The 17,187-nt window shown below is 28.7% G+C and overlaps 2 protein-coding genes across 2 annotated transcripts; one reads left to right on the top strand and one right to left on the bottom strand.

The window, feature by feature from the left end:
- Positions 1–212: 212 nt before the first annotated feature.
- Positions 213–10,433, bottom strand: LOC126843640 (prisilkin-39-like). Its single transcript, XM_050581288.1, has 24 exons — positions 10,413–10,433; positions 10,141–10,176; positions 9,008–9,043; positions 7,603–7,638; positions 6,971–7,006; positions 6,691–6,726; positions 5,704–5,739; positions 5,391–5,426; positions 5,111–5,146; positions 4,909–4,941; positions 4,404–4,439; positions 4,068–4,097; positions 3,874–3,909; positions 3,645–3,698; positions 2,992–3,021; positions 2,172–2,204; positions 2,028–2,054; positions 1,928–1,954; positions 1,664–1,696; positions 1,564–1,590; positions 1,324–1,353; positions 1,163–1,186; positions 761–913; positions 213–314 (listed from the first exon to the last, which is right to left on the bottom strand). Exons 4-23 carry the CDS (start codon positions 7,622–7,624, stop codon positions 765–767), a joined length of 771 nt encoding a protein of 256 aa, XP_050437245.1. The 5' UTR covers positions 7,625–7,638; positions 9,008–9,043; positions 10,141–10,176; positions 10,413–10,433; the 3' UTR covers positions 213–314; positions 761–764.
- A 4,872-nt stretch (positions 10,434–15,305) lies between these two features.
- On the top strand, positions 15,306–16,874 carry LOC126843639 (uncharacterized). The gene is made up of 3 exons (XM_050581287.1): positions 15,306–15,363; positions 16,384–16,535; positions 16,623–16,874. Exons 1-3 carry the CDS (start codon positions 15,312–15,314, stop codon positions 16,872–16,874), a joined length of 456 nt encoding a protein of 151 aa, XP_050437244.1. The 5' UTR covers positions 15,306–15,311.
- The last annotated feature ends 313 nt before the right edge of the window (positions 16,875–17,187 follow it).

Below are 17,187 nucleotides of genomic sequence, written 5' to 3'. Positions count from 1 at the left end.
TTTTTGAATATAGCTAGAATATTCAAGTACTTGGTTTTCTACATAGAAAAAAACCCACTGAATTTTTTGAAAAAAATGCTCATGATATATATGTACACGATTGTTTTATCTTTTTATAAAATCTTAAGTGAATGTATTGTCATTGTCGAAGATGCTATGTCTACTACTAAACGCCCAGCAACACTTTTCTTTAAAATTATTGCAGTTTTGTGGTTATTCTTTTTGAAAAAGTATTTTTTAATGCTATATTACAATATTAGACAGTCCTTAAATTTTTGTATCTTATTTAGTATTTTCTAGAACTTCATCAATTTCTGAAACATAAACCATAACATATCTATTAATTTGAATTTTTAAATTAAGATTAATTTGTTGAAAATGTTGATAGGTTGATGCGTACAACAGTCTGAGCTCAGTTCAGTCTGCTGTATTAAATTTAAATATTTAATTATTTTTAATAACTTTAAACTATTTATTCAACGCCGGTTATCGACCAGTTAAAATGAAAAGCAATTTATTCTTAATTTGAAAATGTTATTAAATATATATGTTAACGTTTAAGTATGGAAAGCTGATAAAGCTGTGGAAAATACTTAAATAGGTAAACATTTGAATATTGTCCATTATTGAAGTAAAACATAAACAAAAATGTTTTCAAAAAGAATAATTATAAAATTGCCATTATTTAAAGAGTAAACTAGTGTAGGGCGTTAAAAGAATCCCCGGTCTTTATGTGTGCTTTAAATTTAGGTTAGGTTACCTTATCAACAATGACTACTGTGACTACCCCAAAAACCACGACTTCGATGACTATGATGGCCATGATGAGTATGAACAGGAGCACAATGATTATCACGACGAACAACAGTACCACAACGTGGTTCATGACGAATGGTAACAGAATTTAAATCAACTGAAATCGTTAAATTCATTTTTTAAGTTTATTAGCTTACCTATGATAATTAATAACTATAATTATGTAAGTAAATCACCAAATTAGCATTGCACTCCATAAGCAATTTGAAATTGAGTAAATAAAAATAAGAAGTACATACTTGAAACAGTAAATAAAACTGAGTTTCGTTTAGAAATGTATTTGATAAGGTAATTTTTAAACCATTTTATACGTTATATTTCACCTTAACTGTTTATAATTACATACCTTTTGAATCACAACCATGCTCGTCTAAATATAAATAAAACAATTAGTTATCAATATAAATTCATTGCATAAGTATAGAAAATATGTATAAACCATTTAAGATATCTAATACACTTACAAATTTACTTGATATAGTAATTTATTGTTTTTTTTTTACATACCTTCTGATTCACTACTCGAACTATCGTGGTCTATAATATATAAAGAAAACCATTAGTTATCAAGTATTAGTAATTAGTAGTTTCATATCGATAAGTGTATAGAGCATTAATATAATCAACTTCGATCAACTCAACATAAGTCTTTTAGTTAGATACATCAAAGACAAAACAATCATTTTTTAAAGTAATTGTTAAACATTTCATATATGTCATTGCCGTTATCTGTTTATTTTTACATACCATTACAGCTTGCCGAACCACGTTGAACTACATATGAAGAACACCATTAGTTAACAATATAATTTCACACTTGCACTACAACTAGTTAGTTATTACTTACCCACTACACGAATTGGTGCAGGAGAATGTGAACCTAAACATAAAGAAAATATTGGGTATCATTGTATTACTAATTAATCCATGCTAACTATGGTACATTAACAGTTTGGAATAATCGACTTGAGAATAAACAAAAAAAAAATAAGATACAAATATTTAAAAAATCCCCAAACAAATAAGTAGTATATATTTTAAACAGTAAAATATATAATTAGGTGTCAATAGCACATTTTTTTGATACCCTTAACAGCTCTTTTGTACATACCTCCACAACTTGCCGAACCATGTTGGGCTACACCAATATAAAGAACACCATTAGTTATCAATATAAATTCAGCTCCATTTCTGCGTTTGTTGTTACTTACGTTGTCCATATCCCGAGCCATTTGGGGCTAAATATAAAGCACAAAATTAGGTGTCAATATGGATTTTTATATACATATGTAAATGTGTGAGAAAAATATGTATTTTGCATTCACCTAATCTACTTAAAAACCATAAGTACTCACGTTGTCCATATTGCATGCTATTTGGTGCTAAATCTAAAGAACAAAATTAGATGTCAATATGGATTTTTTTATAAGGACACGTTGATTGCGTTTATAGACCTAGAAAATACATTTGATAAAGTGAGCTGGCAAAAGTTATTTCAGTCTCTACAGCCACTAAGAGTGGATTTCAAGGATAGGCAACTGATATTGAATTTTACCAGATACCAGACAGCAGTAATACTAGTAGAAGACAAATTAGCAACAGCAAAATTACGGGAAGGCTCTAGACAAGGGTGTCTCATGTCAGCAATGTTGTTTAATGTATAAGCTCAAAAGACAAAAAATAGGAGTGACGGTCGGAGTATGACTTATACAAATACTTAGATTCGCAGACGACATTGCTTCAATAACCAAATAGATTAGTTTAAGCGTTTGTGTGAAGCGTGGCTCTACATGGATCGGAATCTTGGATGATAAACAAAGCAGAAGAAACATGTTTACTAAGCTTCAAAATGTTGAGCTGGCTGAGGCCGCTAAGAGTTAGACTGGGCGGAGTTCCGTTCCAATATGAAATATGCGAACTTAAAGGATTATTAAGATCAAAGAAGATTAATTGGACATATTTTAATATACGAGAAGGAACTACACCACAGAATATTGGTAAGACAAATAGAAAGCAAGATAGGCAGAGGACTTACAGGGAACTAAACAGGTTGGCGAATAACAGAGAAGATTGGAGGGAGTTTGGAAGAATGCTGTAAAGCAACCATATGTAAATGTGTGAGAAAAATATGTATTAGGCATTCAAGTTGTCTACTTAAAAGACATAAGTACTTACATTGTCCATATACTTGTGGGGCTAATTGGGCTAAATATAAAGAACAAAATTAGGAATCATTATATTTTGTTACAAACATATGTAAGTGTGTGAGAAAAATATGTATTAGGCATTCAAGTAATCAAATTAAAATCCATAGCTATCGTAATTGTACTCTTAATTTTCGGATAATCAACCCAAAAATTAACAAACAAAACCGAATTAAAAACAAATACCAACAATTTGAGAATTTAAACACATTTTTAGTTGAAATATCAAAAATCAAAAATTGATTTCAACAATAACCTAGGAAGGAGGTCGATAAACTACTGTTGTTATAAAACTGAATTCTGACCATCCTAAGCAGGCCTAATTATGTCAGGGTTTTATGTCTTGCATTTAAGTAATCAACATAAAATCTTTAACTGTAGTAACTATATTATTAATTTCCGGATAATCAACCTGAGAAAGATCAAACAATAAAAACCGAGATACAAATATAAAATTACAAGATCATACTTAAAAAAGTAAATTCAAAATTATGTACCTATTAAAAATAAAAAATGATTTATAAAATATTTCAAAATTTCGAATAACTCATTCTTAAACGTAATTTTCTTTAACGTTATTCTAAAAATTGTGTAACGTGCATTTTATTGTGAGATGATACTTACCTTGTTGTGAATAAATAGGCGGAAGTTGTGGAATATATGGCACACCTTGTAACCCTAAAAAAAAAACACAAAATGGGCAGTCAAAATTAATTCAAAGTTTCATGCGTAGTAAGTGGGAAAATAGATAATGCACTCAAGTTATGAACTTCTAATAATACATTTTGTCGTGAAATTAGATACTTTAAAGTAATATTATATAACGTAACCTTAATTGCTAGATGATACTTACCTTGTTGTGGAAATGGTGACATGTTTGATGCACCACCTAAACGTAATGAACAAAATAAGTAATCAATGTGATTTCATAATCGCATACATATTAATAAATGTAAGTATGTGAAAAAAAAAATTAATAGTACCTACACTTCAAATAGCTAATTATTTTCAAACAATTATTATTTGTTAATTTCACTTGATACTTACCTTGTGAAGGATATAATGGCATAGTTTGTGCTACAAAAAAAAAAGGAACAAAATTACTTATAAATATGAGTTTGTACTCGAATAGATAAATGTGTGAGGAAAATATATAATATAAGGCATTTAATGAATCGACTTTTATCAATACAATATGCCTTTAAATTACATAAACAGTTAATTTTTAAATATTCAATATGAAATCAAAGAAACGAATAAAAACGAGGAAATACAAAATTATTTTTAAAAAAACTTCTACAATTCAAACTTTTATACAAAATATACAAAAAAAAAAACCAGTGAAATTGTATATCTTGCCAGTTATTGCTATATGATAATTACCTTGTTGTGGAAATGGTGACATGTTTGATACACCACCTAAACATTAAGAACCGAATAAGGAATAAAGTTCATAGTCGCATACATGTTATGTAAGTGAGTGAAGAAAAGAAGTATAATAAATGTGTACAATCAAATTGTATCTATACAATACTCCATAAAAATTTAGTAACCCACCAAAGTTTTTCTCCATTGTAATAAAAGTTCTACTTAAGAGGGTTGCATGCGGTTTGTTTTTAAGGAGTTTTGTATAGGCAATAATTAAGTAAACTCAATTTGACTGTAAAGTAATACAGATATCATTTTATTGATAATATAGATTATCAACGAAATATCGAAGAAACAAGTAAAAGCTAGTTATTTAAAAGTAACTAAAAATAATGAGTAAACTATTGGAAAAATAAATACAAATTTATTAAAAATACTATTTAATTTAATAAAAGACAATTTCTACATTTCAAACTTTTATACAATATGTATAAAAAAATAATAAAACTTTACATCGTACCTTGTGGATATTGTATCCCACTTGATGCACCACCTAAACGTTGAGAACAAAATAAGGATTGAATACGATTTCATAGTCGCATGCATATTATGATGTAAGTGAGTGAAGACAATAAGTATAATACATGTAATTAATCAACTTCTACTTATACAATACTTTATAAAAATTACTAAGTATACAGTTATTGCTAGATGATACTTACCTTGTTGTGGATATAGTGACATGTTTGATGCACCACCTAAACGTTAAGAACAAAAATTGGAACGAATATGATTTCATAGTCACATACATATGTAATATAATGTAAGTGAGTGAAGATAATAAGTATAATACGTTTAATTAATCGACTTATATTAATACAATACTCTATAATAAATACTAAGTATACATGGAAATGTTCTACAACTCAAGTTTTTTTATAAAATGTATATAAAAACAAAATCATTTTTTTAACGTGCCTATAATTACTAGATGATACATACCTTGTGGTAGATATTGTATCGCACTGGATGCACCACCTAAACGTTAAGAACAAAATAAATATTCCTTATAAATTTCAACTCGATCCGAATCTTTTTCTCGAAATTATAGGCAGTAAATATTCTAACTTAACAACTCTTTTGTTTTTTCAAATTTTAACTGTTATTAATACTAAATTTAACTATTAAAAAAGTTACAGTGTACAGACATAAAAAAAAGCCCACATCATGGTAAAACCAATAGCATCTCAGCTTTGTATCGAAGCTAAAACAAAATATTTTTATAACGTGCCTATAATTACTAGATGATACATACCTTGTGGTAGATATTGTATCGCACTGGATGCACCACCTAAACGTTAAGAACAAAATAAGGATTAAACAAGATTTCATAGTCACATACATACGAGTATTATGTAACTGTGTGAAGACAATAAGTATAATACATTTATATTTATAATACAATTTAGAAGCAAAATTAAGATATTTTTAACGTGCATTTAATTCATAGTGGTTACTTACCTGGTTGATATTGATAACCTTGTGACATGTTTGATGCACCACCTAAACGTTAAGAACAAAAATTGAAACGAATATGGTTTCATAGTCACATACATATGCAATATTATAGACTTTCTACTAAACGGAAATGATCTTTATCTTTTCATAGTAAGAAATCTTATACAACTGAAAAATGTATAGCTAGAATGTATAGAGAAAATCAAGAGTTAAACTGTATAACTTGCTTTATACACTTTATGGCGACACTTACGGCTTCGTAACTTCGTTGTGCTCGCAGAAGTCTGTGCCGACTAAAGTATAAAAAACTAAAGATGGAAATATATATAACAATACGGCAATGCTTTATCCTTAACTTAGATACATGGCTAAACCGAAAACTATTTTTTTTAGGACTCAGCATGGTTGAATGGTGTCAGAAGAAGAAAAGGTCAACCCAAAAGTAGCGTGTAATAGAAAAACCAATTAAAGGATGTACAGACATGACTTTTACTATTAGTTGTTGATTACCTTGTTCTTGAGAAAACTGTGTTGTTCACAATTTGAGCAAGAAGCTATCAGGGAACTTACTTAATACCCAATAAAGATATTTGCTATATTTTAACGTAGGTACCCAAAAAAACAAAATATCTATCCACCGATGACTGATTGCACTGGAGCACATCATATTACTGATGTAAGTGAGTGAAGACAATAAGTATAATACATTTAATTAATCAACTTCTACTTATACAATACTCTATAAAAATTACTAAGTATACAGTTATTGCTAGATGATACTTACCTTGTTGTGGATATAGTGACATGTTTGATGCACCACCTAAACGTTAAGAACAAAAATTGGAACGAATATGATTTCATAGTCACATACATATGTAATATAATGTAAGTGAGTGAAGATAATAAGTATAATACGTTTAATTAATCGACTTATATTAATACAATACTCTATAATAAATACTAAGTATACATAAAAATGTTCTACAACTCAAGTTTTTATATAAAATGTATATAAAAACAAAATAATTTTTTTAACGTGCCTATAATTACTAGATGATACATACCTTGTGGTAGATATTGTATCGCACTGGATGCACCACCTAAACGTTAAGAACAAAATAAATATTCCTTATAAATTTCAACTCGATCCGAATCTTTTTCTCGAAATTATAGGCAGTAAATATTCTAACTTAAAAACTCTTTTGTTTTTTCAAATTTTAACTGTTATTAATACTAAATTTAACTATTAAAAAAGTTACAGTGTACAGACATAAAAAAAAGCCACATCATGGTAAAACCAATAGCATCTCAGCTTTGTATCGAAGCTATAAACGTCATAATTATAGATGTCATAGTGGTAGTAGAAGACACACTACACGTTAAGACAATAAGGATTAAACAAGATTCATGCACTCATACGAGTTAGTAACTGTGTGAGACAATAAGTTACATATATTATATCAATTAGAAGCAAAATAGATACTTAACGTGCTGTGATCATAGTGACACCTGGTTGATGATAACCTAAACGTTAAGAACAAAATTGAAATGAATATGATTTCATAGTCACATATATATGTAATATAATGTAAGTGAGTGAAGACAATAAGTATAATATATTTAATTAATCAACTTCTACTTATACAATACTTTATAAAAATTACTAAGTATACAATTATTGCTAGATGATACTTACCTTGTTGTGGATATAGTGACATGTTTGATGCACCACCTAAACGTTAAGAACAAAAATTGGAACGAATATGATTTCATAGTCACATACATATGTAATATAATGTAAGTGAGTGAAGATAATAAGTATAATACGTTTAATTAATCGACTTCTATTAATACAATACTCTATAAAAATTACTAAGTATACTTAAAAATGTTCTACAACTCAATTTTTTATACAAAATCTATATAACAATACAATAATTGTTTTAACTTGCATATAAATACTAGATGATACATACCTTGTGGTAGATATTGTATCGCACTGGATGCACCACCTAAACGTTAAGAACAAAATAAGGAATGAATATGACTTCATAGTCGCATACAAATTATGTAAGTGAGTGAAGACAATAAGTATAAAGTGTCCTAATATAAGTAGACGGGTCGTGTAATAAACACAATATTATGATACCAACCGAAACGGTTCGATTAAACTTTATCTCTCACACCATACACGGGTCGACGTTATAAACCTACAGTTATTATCGTCTTTTCGTTTCTCACATCTAGTACACCGTTAATGTAGTTAAAAAAAAATTAAATTAAAACCTAAAAATGGTACTTGTGTATCAAAACCTAATAGTTTCATTGTGAATAGATGTATATAAAAATGAATTATTACTACTGACAAATTTTCAACTTAAAGGTCTTAAAACTACGGCAAAAAACCCAAACAAATTTAACTCTATCCCCCCCCCGTCCCTCTAAAGAGATAGAAAATGGGTATAATTTAAATTTGACACAACTGACGTACGTGGGCATACCAATTAAATATTCCTTGTAAATTTCAACTCGATCAGAATCTTTTTCTCGAATTATAGGCAGTAAAAGGTCTAACTTAAAAACTTATGGTTTTTTTTGTTTTTCAAATTTTAACTGTGAAAAGTAAATTTTTCAACTTTTACCCCTCCAAAGTACCAACTAGATGAAATTTTGATTTATAGAGTGGCTACTCGAAGGAATTGGTGCAGTAAAAGTTACAGTGTATACAGACACAAAAAAGCCCACATCATGGTAAAACAAATTGCATCGAAGCTAAAACAAAATTATTTTATAACGTGCCTCTAATATTACTGTATGATACATACCTTGCGGTAGATATTGTATCGCACTTGATGCACCACCTAAACGTTAAGAACAAAATGAGGAATGAATATGATTTCATAGTCGCATACATATTATGATGTAAGTGAGTGAAGACAATAAGTATAATACATTTAATTAATCAACTTCTATTTACACAATACTCTATAAAAATTACTAAGTATACATAAAAATGTTCTAAAACTCAAATTTTTATATAAAATGTATATAAAAATAAAATAATTTTTATAACGTTACTATAATTACTAGATGATACATACCTTGTGGTAGATATTGTATCGCACTTGATGCACCACCTAAACGTTAAGAACAAAAATTGAAATGAATATGATTTCATAGTCACATATATATGTAATATAATGTAAGTGAGTGAAGACAATAAGTATAATACGTTTAATTAATCAACTTCTATTAATACAATACTCTATAAAAATTACTAAGTATACTTAAAAATGTTCTAAAACTCAATTTTTTATACAAAATGTATATAACAATAAAATAATTTTTTTAACGTTCCTATAATTACTAGATGGCACATACCTTGTGGTAGATATTGTATCGCACTGGATGCACCACCTAAACGTTAAGAACAAAATAAGGAATGAATATGACTTCATAGTCGCATACAAATTATGTAAGTGAGTGAAGACAATAAGTATAAAGTGTCCTAATATAAGTAGACGGGTCGTGTAATAAACACAATATTATGATACCAACCGAAACGGTTCGATTAAACTTTATCTCTCACACCATACACGGGTCGACGTTATAAACCTACAGTTATTATCGTCTTTTCGTTTCTCACATCTAGTACACCGTTAATGTAGTTAAAAAAAAAATTAAATTAAAACCTAAAAATGGTACTTGTGTATCAAAACTTAATAGTTTCATTGTGAATAGATGTATATAAAAATGAATTATTACTACTGACAAATTTTCAACTTAAAGGTTTAAAACTACGGCAAAAAACCCAAACAAATTTAACTCTACCCCCCCTCCCTCTAGAGAGATAGAAAATGGGTATAATTTAAATTTGACACAACTGACGTGCGTGGGCATACCAATTAAATATTCCTTGTAAATTTCAACTCGATCAGAATCTTTTTCTCGAATTATAGGCAGTAAAAGAAAGGTCTAACTTAAAAACTTATGGTTTTTTTTTGTTTTTTCAAATTTTAACTGTGAAAAGTAAATTTTTTCAACTTTTACCCCTCCAAAATACCAACTAGATGAAATTTGTGATTTATAGAGTGGCTACTCGAAGGAATTGGTGCAGTAAAAGTTACAGTGTATACAGACACAAAAAAGCCCACATCATGGTAAAACAAATTGCATCGAAGCTAAAACAAAATTATTTTATAACGTGCCTCTAATATTACTATATGATACATACCTTGTGGTAGATATTGTATCGCACTTGATGCACCACCTAAACGTTAAGAACAAAATGAGGAATGAATATGATTTCATAGTCGCATATATATTATGTAAGTGAGTGAAGACAATAAGTATAATACATTTAATTAATCAACTTCTATTTACACAATACTCTACAAAAATTACTTAGTATACATAAAAATGTTTTAAAACTCAAATTTTTATATAAAATGTATATAAAAATAAAATAATTTTATAACGTTACTATAATTACTAGATGATACATACCTTGTGGTAGATATTGTATCACACTTGATGCACCACCTAAACGTTAAAAACAAAATAAGTAATGATTATGATTTGAAAGTAATTACCATGACGTTCTGTTAATTGTTACTTACTTGGAATTGGCTGACCTTGTGTGACTAAATATGAATAACAGATTAATAAGAAATCAATAAAAATTCATAATCGCATACTAAACTTTGTGAGGAAATTATGTATTATGCATTTAACTGTATTTAACTTATTTCAATATAATTTGTCAGTTTATTAAAAAACCTTAACCCACAACTGTAGGTAGTATATAGATAATTTCTTATAATCAAACTGCGAATGCAGCATTGGAATGTAAATACAAACAATAATTACCCAACGATATTTCCATAATGATGACAGCTATAAAAAAAATTGTGATTTTTTTCATTTTGTAATTTAGTGAACGAATGAATGTTTCTAGTTCTGAAAAATACAATTTAATAACATACAGAGTAAACTGGTTTTGAACATAACATACATTGTTTAGCGAATTCATAAAAAAAATGGTTCTAACATAGTAGGACGCAAATGGTATTAAACACGTGTGTGACAAAGTCAACAATTCGTTAACAATAAACAATTTCGGTTAACGTTTGAAACTAGTACTTGCCTGAAATTTAAAACGTTCTAAATATTTTTTTTTAACAAGATAAGTCGAAATACCTAATATACAGGTGCGAACAGATGGCAAAGAAATAGGGGTCCCCAAAATAAAAAAAAAAATACAAATACAAATAAAGCATAAGTTATTGTCATTAGGCTTAACGATTTTTGTATTTGTATCTGTGGACACTGGAACTTCCTTATTTTATTAACTTACTTCCACTACTACTGCTCGTTTACTTATAATACTTACTCACTGTGCTTGGTTTAGACTGTACTGGCTTGAACCTACTGTCCACAGACTTGCATTGAAGCGTTTATTGAAAATTGATTTTATCACTCATTTATAATAATTCCTGTAGCTTCATGACCTCCTTGACCTCACATTCATTATATTAATTTTATAAGTGTGACATATCAAATCTAACACTGTTAGCAAAAGGAGACAGACGATCAACCCTAATCGTATCCCCTCATGGGATGTAGTTTTGAACTTGATCGGACGGGGTTAGTGATCTAATACGTCCATTTTGGATCATCTATTTAAATTAACCATACAAAAACATTCTGATGCAAAAACGGCCAAAATTGTGTGTAGAAATTGTACCGAATAAAATACACCTAGAAATGGCTTAAGTAGGTATATTATTGAACGGAGGTTGGACGGTTAAAAAATATTGTCTAAACAAATACAAGATGAGTCTACTGTCAATATCTTATAGAGTTTAATAGGAAATTAATTTTTTTTTTCATATTATCTTATACAATGTGATGTAAATTTTTGACATATTTTTTAGAAATGTTTTCGCCCCTCCCAACTTAGTTTTTATGATAGAAACTTTTGCATTTTAATTAGTGACACATGCATTTTACTAACTATTTAATTTGAGAATAATCTACTTAACATTTTAATTGGTCCATATAGAGAGTATTGAATAAAAAAGGTTACAATAAATGCCTCAAAACTAATGCGGTCTAAACTATAATATAACTAGAACTAGAACTAGAAAACATTGTAAGTTTAACCACAGACTGTGTTGCTAAAATTATTTTTTCTATATATATTTGTTGCTACTCTAACTGCTGCATCAAAGTTGAGTGGTCAACTGCTGTTATTGCAAAATCAATTAAATTTTTTTTAATTTGTAAAACACACAATTAAAACAAGCATTGTTAATGTCTGTTTTTTGTATAAAATTCAATTCACCAAATCAGGCAAACTCTCAAATTCGAACTTGACCATTTGACCGGACAATTCGAAAAGGTAAAAAATTAATTTTCTAATATTAAGATGCATAATAAAAATATTTTTTCAATAAAATGTTATAAGCTAAGGTAGCTGAACACGTGCAGCAGACGTTTGGTTATTTAAACCGAATGAGAAAATAATAAATCCATGAACCGCTGTATGCACTGGATAGAATAAATAGTTGGTCAGAATCATCGTAGACAGTAGTTCGTCGACAGGTCTTACAGTGGATACACTTAAAACAGACAAGTATAGTGACCACTAAGAAGTCGACCAAGAAAATACAATTTGCAAAATTGTAAGTACTAAAATTCGTAATTAAAATGTTTAAATGCTTGTTAAATTTGCAATAGTTTTAAATTGTATTAATATATTTATCAGTTATACTTCTATCATTAATATCTTAATGATTCGAATATAAAATTGAAAGTTCCAATTAAAAACGGTTTAACACATAATAATAGATACAATAGAGGCTTTTGTGTATGGAGAAACATTTTTAGGGAATTTTTTCTTAAAATAAATTCACCGTTGTCGCTTGTACTTAGGTAGGTATCCTAAAAAAAAATATAATGATCTATAGGGACAAGGGGAGTGTGTCTCATGGTTAAAGGATAAGGATAAAAGTATACATAAGAATAATCACCAGTTCGCATACTTACTAATAAGTAATTTCTTTTGAGTACATGTTCTCATTTAAATAACCAAATATTGATATATTTCATATTATTAATTTAAAACTATATAAGCCATAATAAGAAAATATTTTTAAAAGTATAACTATAAAATCAAATAAACGATTACAGTTTTAAACAATACTTAAGTACAAAAGTTATTTAATTCATTAACAAAGTGTTATGTTTATTTACCATAAATTCTCACCAAGAAAAAGTTTTAAAAATATAGATTACCCGAATTTCATATTAAAGTATTTTTTTTTTATTTATAAAACCTAAAAAAAGTTTCTTATAAAATTCTTATTAATTTCAGAGATATAAATTTATATTCTAAATTGCGTTTAGTAAAAAAACACCATTATCCTTAATGGAAATTCATAAGTAAAAAATAACGCATTGTCTGGTATTTTGCTTAGGAAGTCACCTCTTAATATACTTTATAAGATAATATTTTTAACTTAAATATTAATTTTAACTTCTAATACATTTAATAAAGTGTTTTTCTGGAACATTATTAACTCAAATAGTTATTACATACACAGAAAAAAGTACTGAAATACAACATTTATCTACATTGTTATCAAAAGCTAAAGTTTTTGGGGTTGAAGCGTACCCTTTCACTAACTCCACTTGTCACTTGTCACAACAATGAGTAAAGGCAATGGTGAAAATGATAAAACTGTTTTTTTATACTTATTTCTATGTAAATATTCTCTACTCATAGTATTATGATCGTTATGTTTTTATTAGTTGTTTCGAATAGCATTCAATATTGTCGTGTCCATTCACACAGCCATACGATGAAGTTGAACGGATTGCGTCTTTTATCAGTGTTGCTAATTAGTTCTTTGAATTTCGTTTCGGGACATTCTTATCATTTGGATCGATGTCCCAATTTTGAACCTATGCCTGATTTCGTTGTGGAAAAAGTAAGTCCAAGTAATGCATTTGATAGCCTTATAGATTAAGAAAATTGTGTTAGTAATACTATTATTAATTATAATATTTCATATTATAGCTTATTATTCATGTTTCTTAATTTTAATAAAAAGTTTGATTTTGAACTGACATTGAAGCGTTGATCACTTAACTAAGATCAAAGATCATCAAGTTTGTTACGTTAACCTAATGGATAATATTAAAATACACTTTTTTTTTACCAAATTGTTGTTAATGAGTAGGTTATTATTATTATTATCATCCAAATTGTAACACGAGAATTATAACAAAAATAAAACAATACAAATATGGTGATAACTAAAAACAATCATATTAAAAATACTATTTATAATAATAATCATTAGTATTTATATTTTAAAACAAATGGTAATAACAACCTAATTAATATTGTATTTGATTAATTAACACTACAAAAAAATGAAGATTCCGACAAAATAGAATATAATATACATCTACAAAGCATAAAAAATAAAATTATTTCCTCATGTTATACTAGTTTTATGATAACATTATAATTGATCTTTATTCTATTATACGGGGTGATCATTTCATCATGAACCATTCAATATCTCAATAAAGGGTTTAATCATTTTTATTTTTCATAATGTTTTTATACAATCTGAACTCAGTTTATCACAATTTTTGTTTTAACCTCCCTCCTAACTTAGTTTTTCAAAGTTGCTATCAAACTTTGAAACTTAAACGGTAACGTATACATTTCATTAAATTTTTAAATTGAGAATAATGTACTACAAATTTTGACTGGCCGTCACATAGTTTTAGAACACAATTTTTGAAGTTACTGAAGTTTCAAGTTTAGGGCAGGAGTGTATTATTACTTTTTTTAAATTAGATATGCATCTGGTATTTACTTAAATACACAAAAAACATAACAACTGAATCCTGTGTACTAATTCCATGTGGTTTTTCAAGTTCTTAGGATCATGGTACGCCGTACAAACGACTTCGACATCAAGTCCATGCACGGTGTATGACTTTAAAAACGCACCGGAACTGACTAACACAAACTGTATAAATTGCACAAATTGCACGGGTTGTACAAATTGTAGGGATTGCGTAAATTGCAGGTCTTGTACAAATTGTAAAAACTGCAAAGACTGTTCGAGTTGTGTAAACTCCAACGACTGTACTGGTTGCATAAACGGTTCGAATTCTACAGATTGTCATGACTGTACAAACTGCACAGGCTGTACAAAATGCACGAGCTGCACAAATTGCGCCAAATGTACAAATTTAATGAAGTGCACAAATTGTGCGAATTTGTCAAATTGTTCGAACTGTACAAATTGTACGGTTTGTCCCAAATTGAACCTGACCTCTCCGTACATATTGGAACAAACTGATGTAGCTAAATCCAATATGGAGGCCCATCCAAGTTTACCATCTAGAATGACTGTTTCTTCCCCTCCGAGTAAGTACTTGAACTTTGAACTAGTATACAGGGTGTTCCAGCATGAAAGGTAAATAATAGGTGATTGGACATCTGGAGGACCCCCAAATAAGCACCCCATTTCCATTTTTTCGATAAGTCAAAAATTGGAGATTTCGACAATTAGGTAAAAAAAATAATGACTTAAGAAAAAAAAATTACGCCCTGTTATTCAGTGCAAAAAGGTCGCATTAAAAGAGGGGTCACATCATTTTCAGTCCCTTACGGCCCCTAACTCAAAAAATGATAAGAGAAAAATGATTAGAGATCACAAATAAATGATAAGTGATAAAAGATAAATGCTAAGACATAATTGATAAGAGATAAAAGGAAAGAGATAAATTATGAGCGATTAAAGATAAATGACAAGAGATTAGAGATAAATAATTAGAAACAAGAGATAAGAAATAAATGATAAGATATAAGTGATAAGAGATAAATGATTAGAGACTAGAGGTAAGAAATAAATGATAAGATAAGTGATAAGAGAAGAGTTAGGGGCTGAAAAAGACTGAAATTGATAAGACCCCTTTTCTAAGGTGAGCTTTTTGCACTGAATAACATGGAATAATTTTTTGTTTATTTAGGTCATTATTTTTTTACTTAACTGTCGAAACCTTTAATTTTTGACTTATCGAAAAAAATGAAAACGGGGGGCTTATTTGGGGGTCCTCCAGATGTCCAATCACCTATTACTTACCTTTCATGCTGGAACACCCTGTATAATCAACAAACTAGCCTAATCCTGAACTTTCTAACGCGACAACAAAATTGTCACCTTTTAGATTTTTTGGTCAAACTAACCGTTTAAATGTGTTTTTTATTAGGGTTTTTCTTTAAGTAAGATAATATAAATGTTTCTTTTATAAGTTTATACAAGGCGTTCGCTATCGCCTGACAGATATTTATCAATCAAGTTTTAATGAATTTATTACCTATAGTTACAAAACCGATTTGATATAGACACCTAATTGGTATACTAATATGATATTCACGTTACAGACAATGTGGGCAAATCGTCGTTTGATGTGTTCGCCACTGATTATGTAAACTATGCCGGTGTATACGCTTGCGGAAAAACACCTTTCGGCCACAGCTATTCTGTAACCGTTTTGTCCAGATCAAAGGTCCTGGGCAAAATGTATCTAGATAAGGTAACATACAAATTGTTTTTATATTAATGAAATTTGACCGTTTTCTATTTTGTAGCTGTTATTCTCATGTAATTTATTAATTTGCAGATGCGCAACGTTATAGCTTCGGCTAATGTGAGTCCACGTGAACTGTCAATCGTTGACCATTCGAATTGTAGCAATCTTAACGAGAATTCCCGTCAGATGTTCAAAGCAAATAATATCTGGCACGCTGTAGATGAAAATATCGTGAATACAATTGACGACCAAAAGAAAGTCTACATTTCTGTCCAACCAAAGCCCACCGAAGAGATCAGTGGCAATCCTGGTGCCATATGGCTGCCAAATGGATATTTATAATACCAACAATTATAGCCGAGCCTTCATCATATTACTTTTATGATATATTATTATATCTAATCAATTAAATATAAGAAATATTATACCATCTGATTACACATGTCTAATGCATTATTCGTTATAGCTCACAATACACTAAACAGCTAGCTGAACTTGTCAACTATTTACTTATTGTACAAAATGTAAATGGATTGTAAATAAAATTTAAAGCCAATAATAACAAATTAAAAAAAAAAGCATTATTCATCATAAAAGCATAGTTTGATTAGTAAAAAATTTAAATTATATAATATTGACTGTACACTTAATCCTA

The sequence above is a fragment of the Adelges cooleyi genome, unplaced genomic scaffold (assembly GCF_023614345.1).
Source record: "Adelges cooleyi isolate 19-005CV unplaced genomic scaffold, UGA_ACOO_1.1 ACOO_flye_CR_arks_rails_tigmint_CR_PRNA_574, whole genome shotgun sequence".
Lineage (NCBI taxonomy): Eukaryota > Metazoa > Arthropoda > Insecta > Hemiptera > Adelgidae > Adelges > Adelges cooleyi.
Note: the sequence above shows the minus strand (reverse complement) of the source record. Positions and strands in the feature narration are given on the sequence as shown.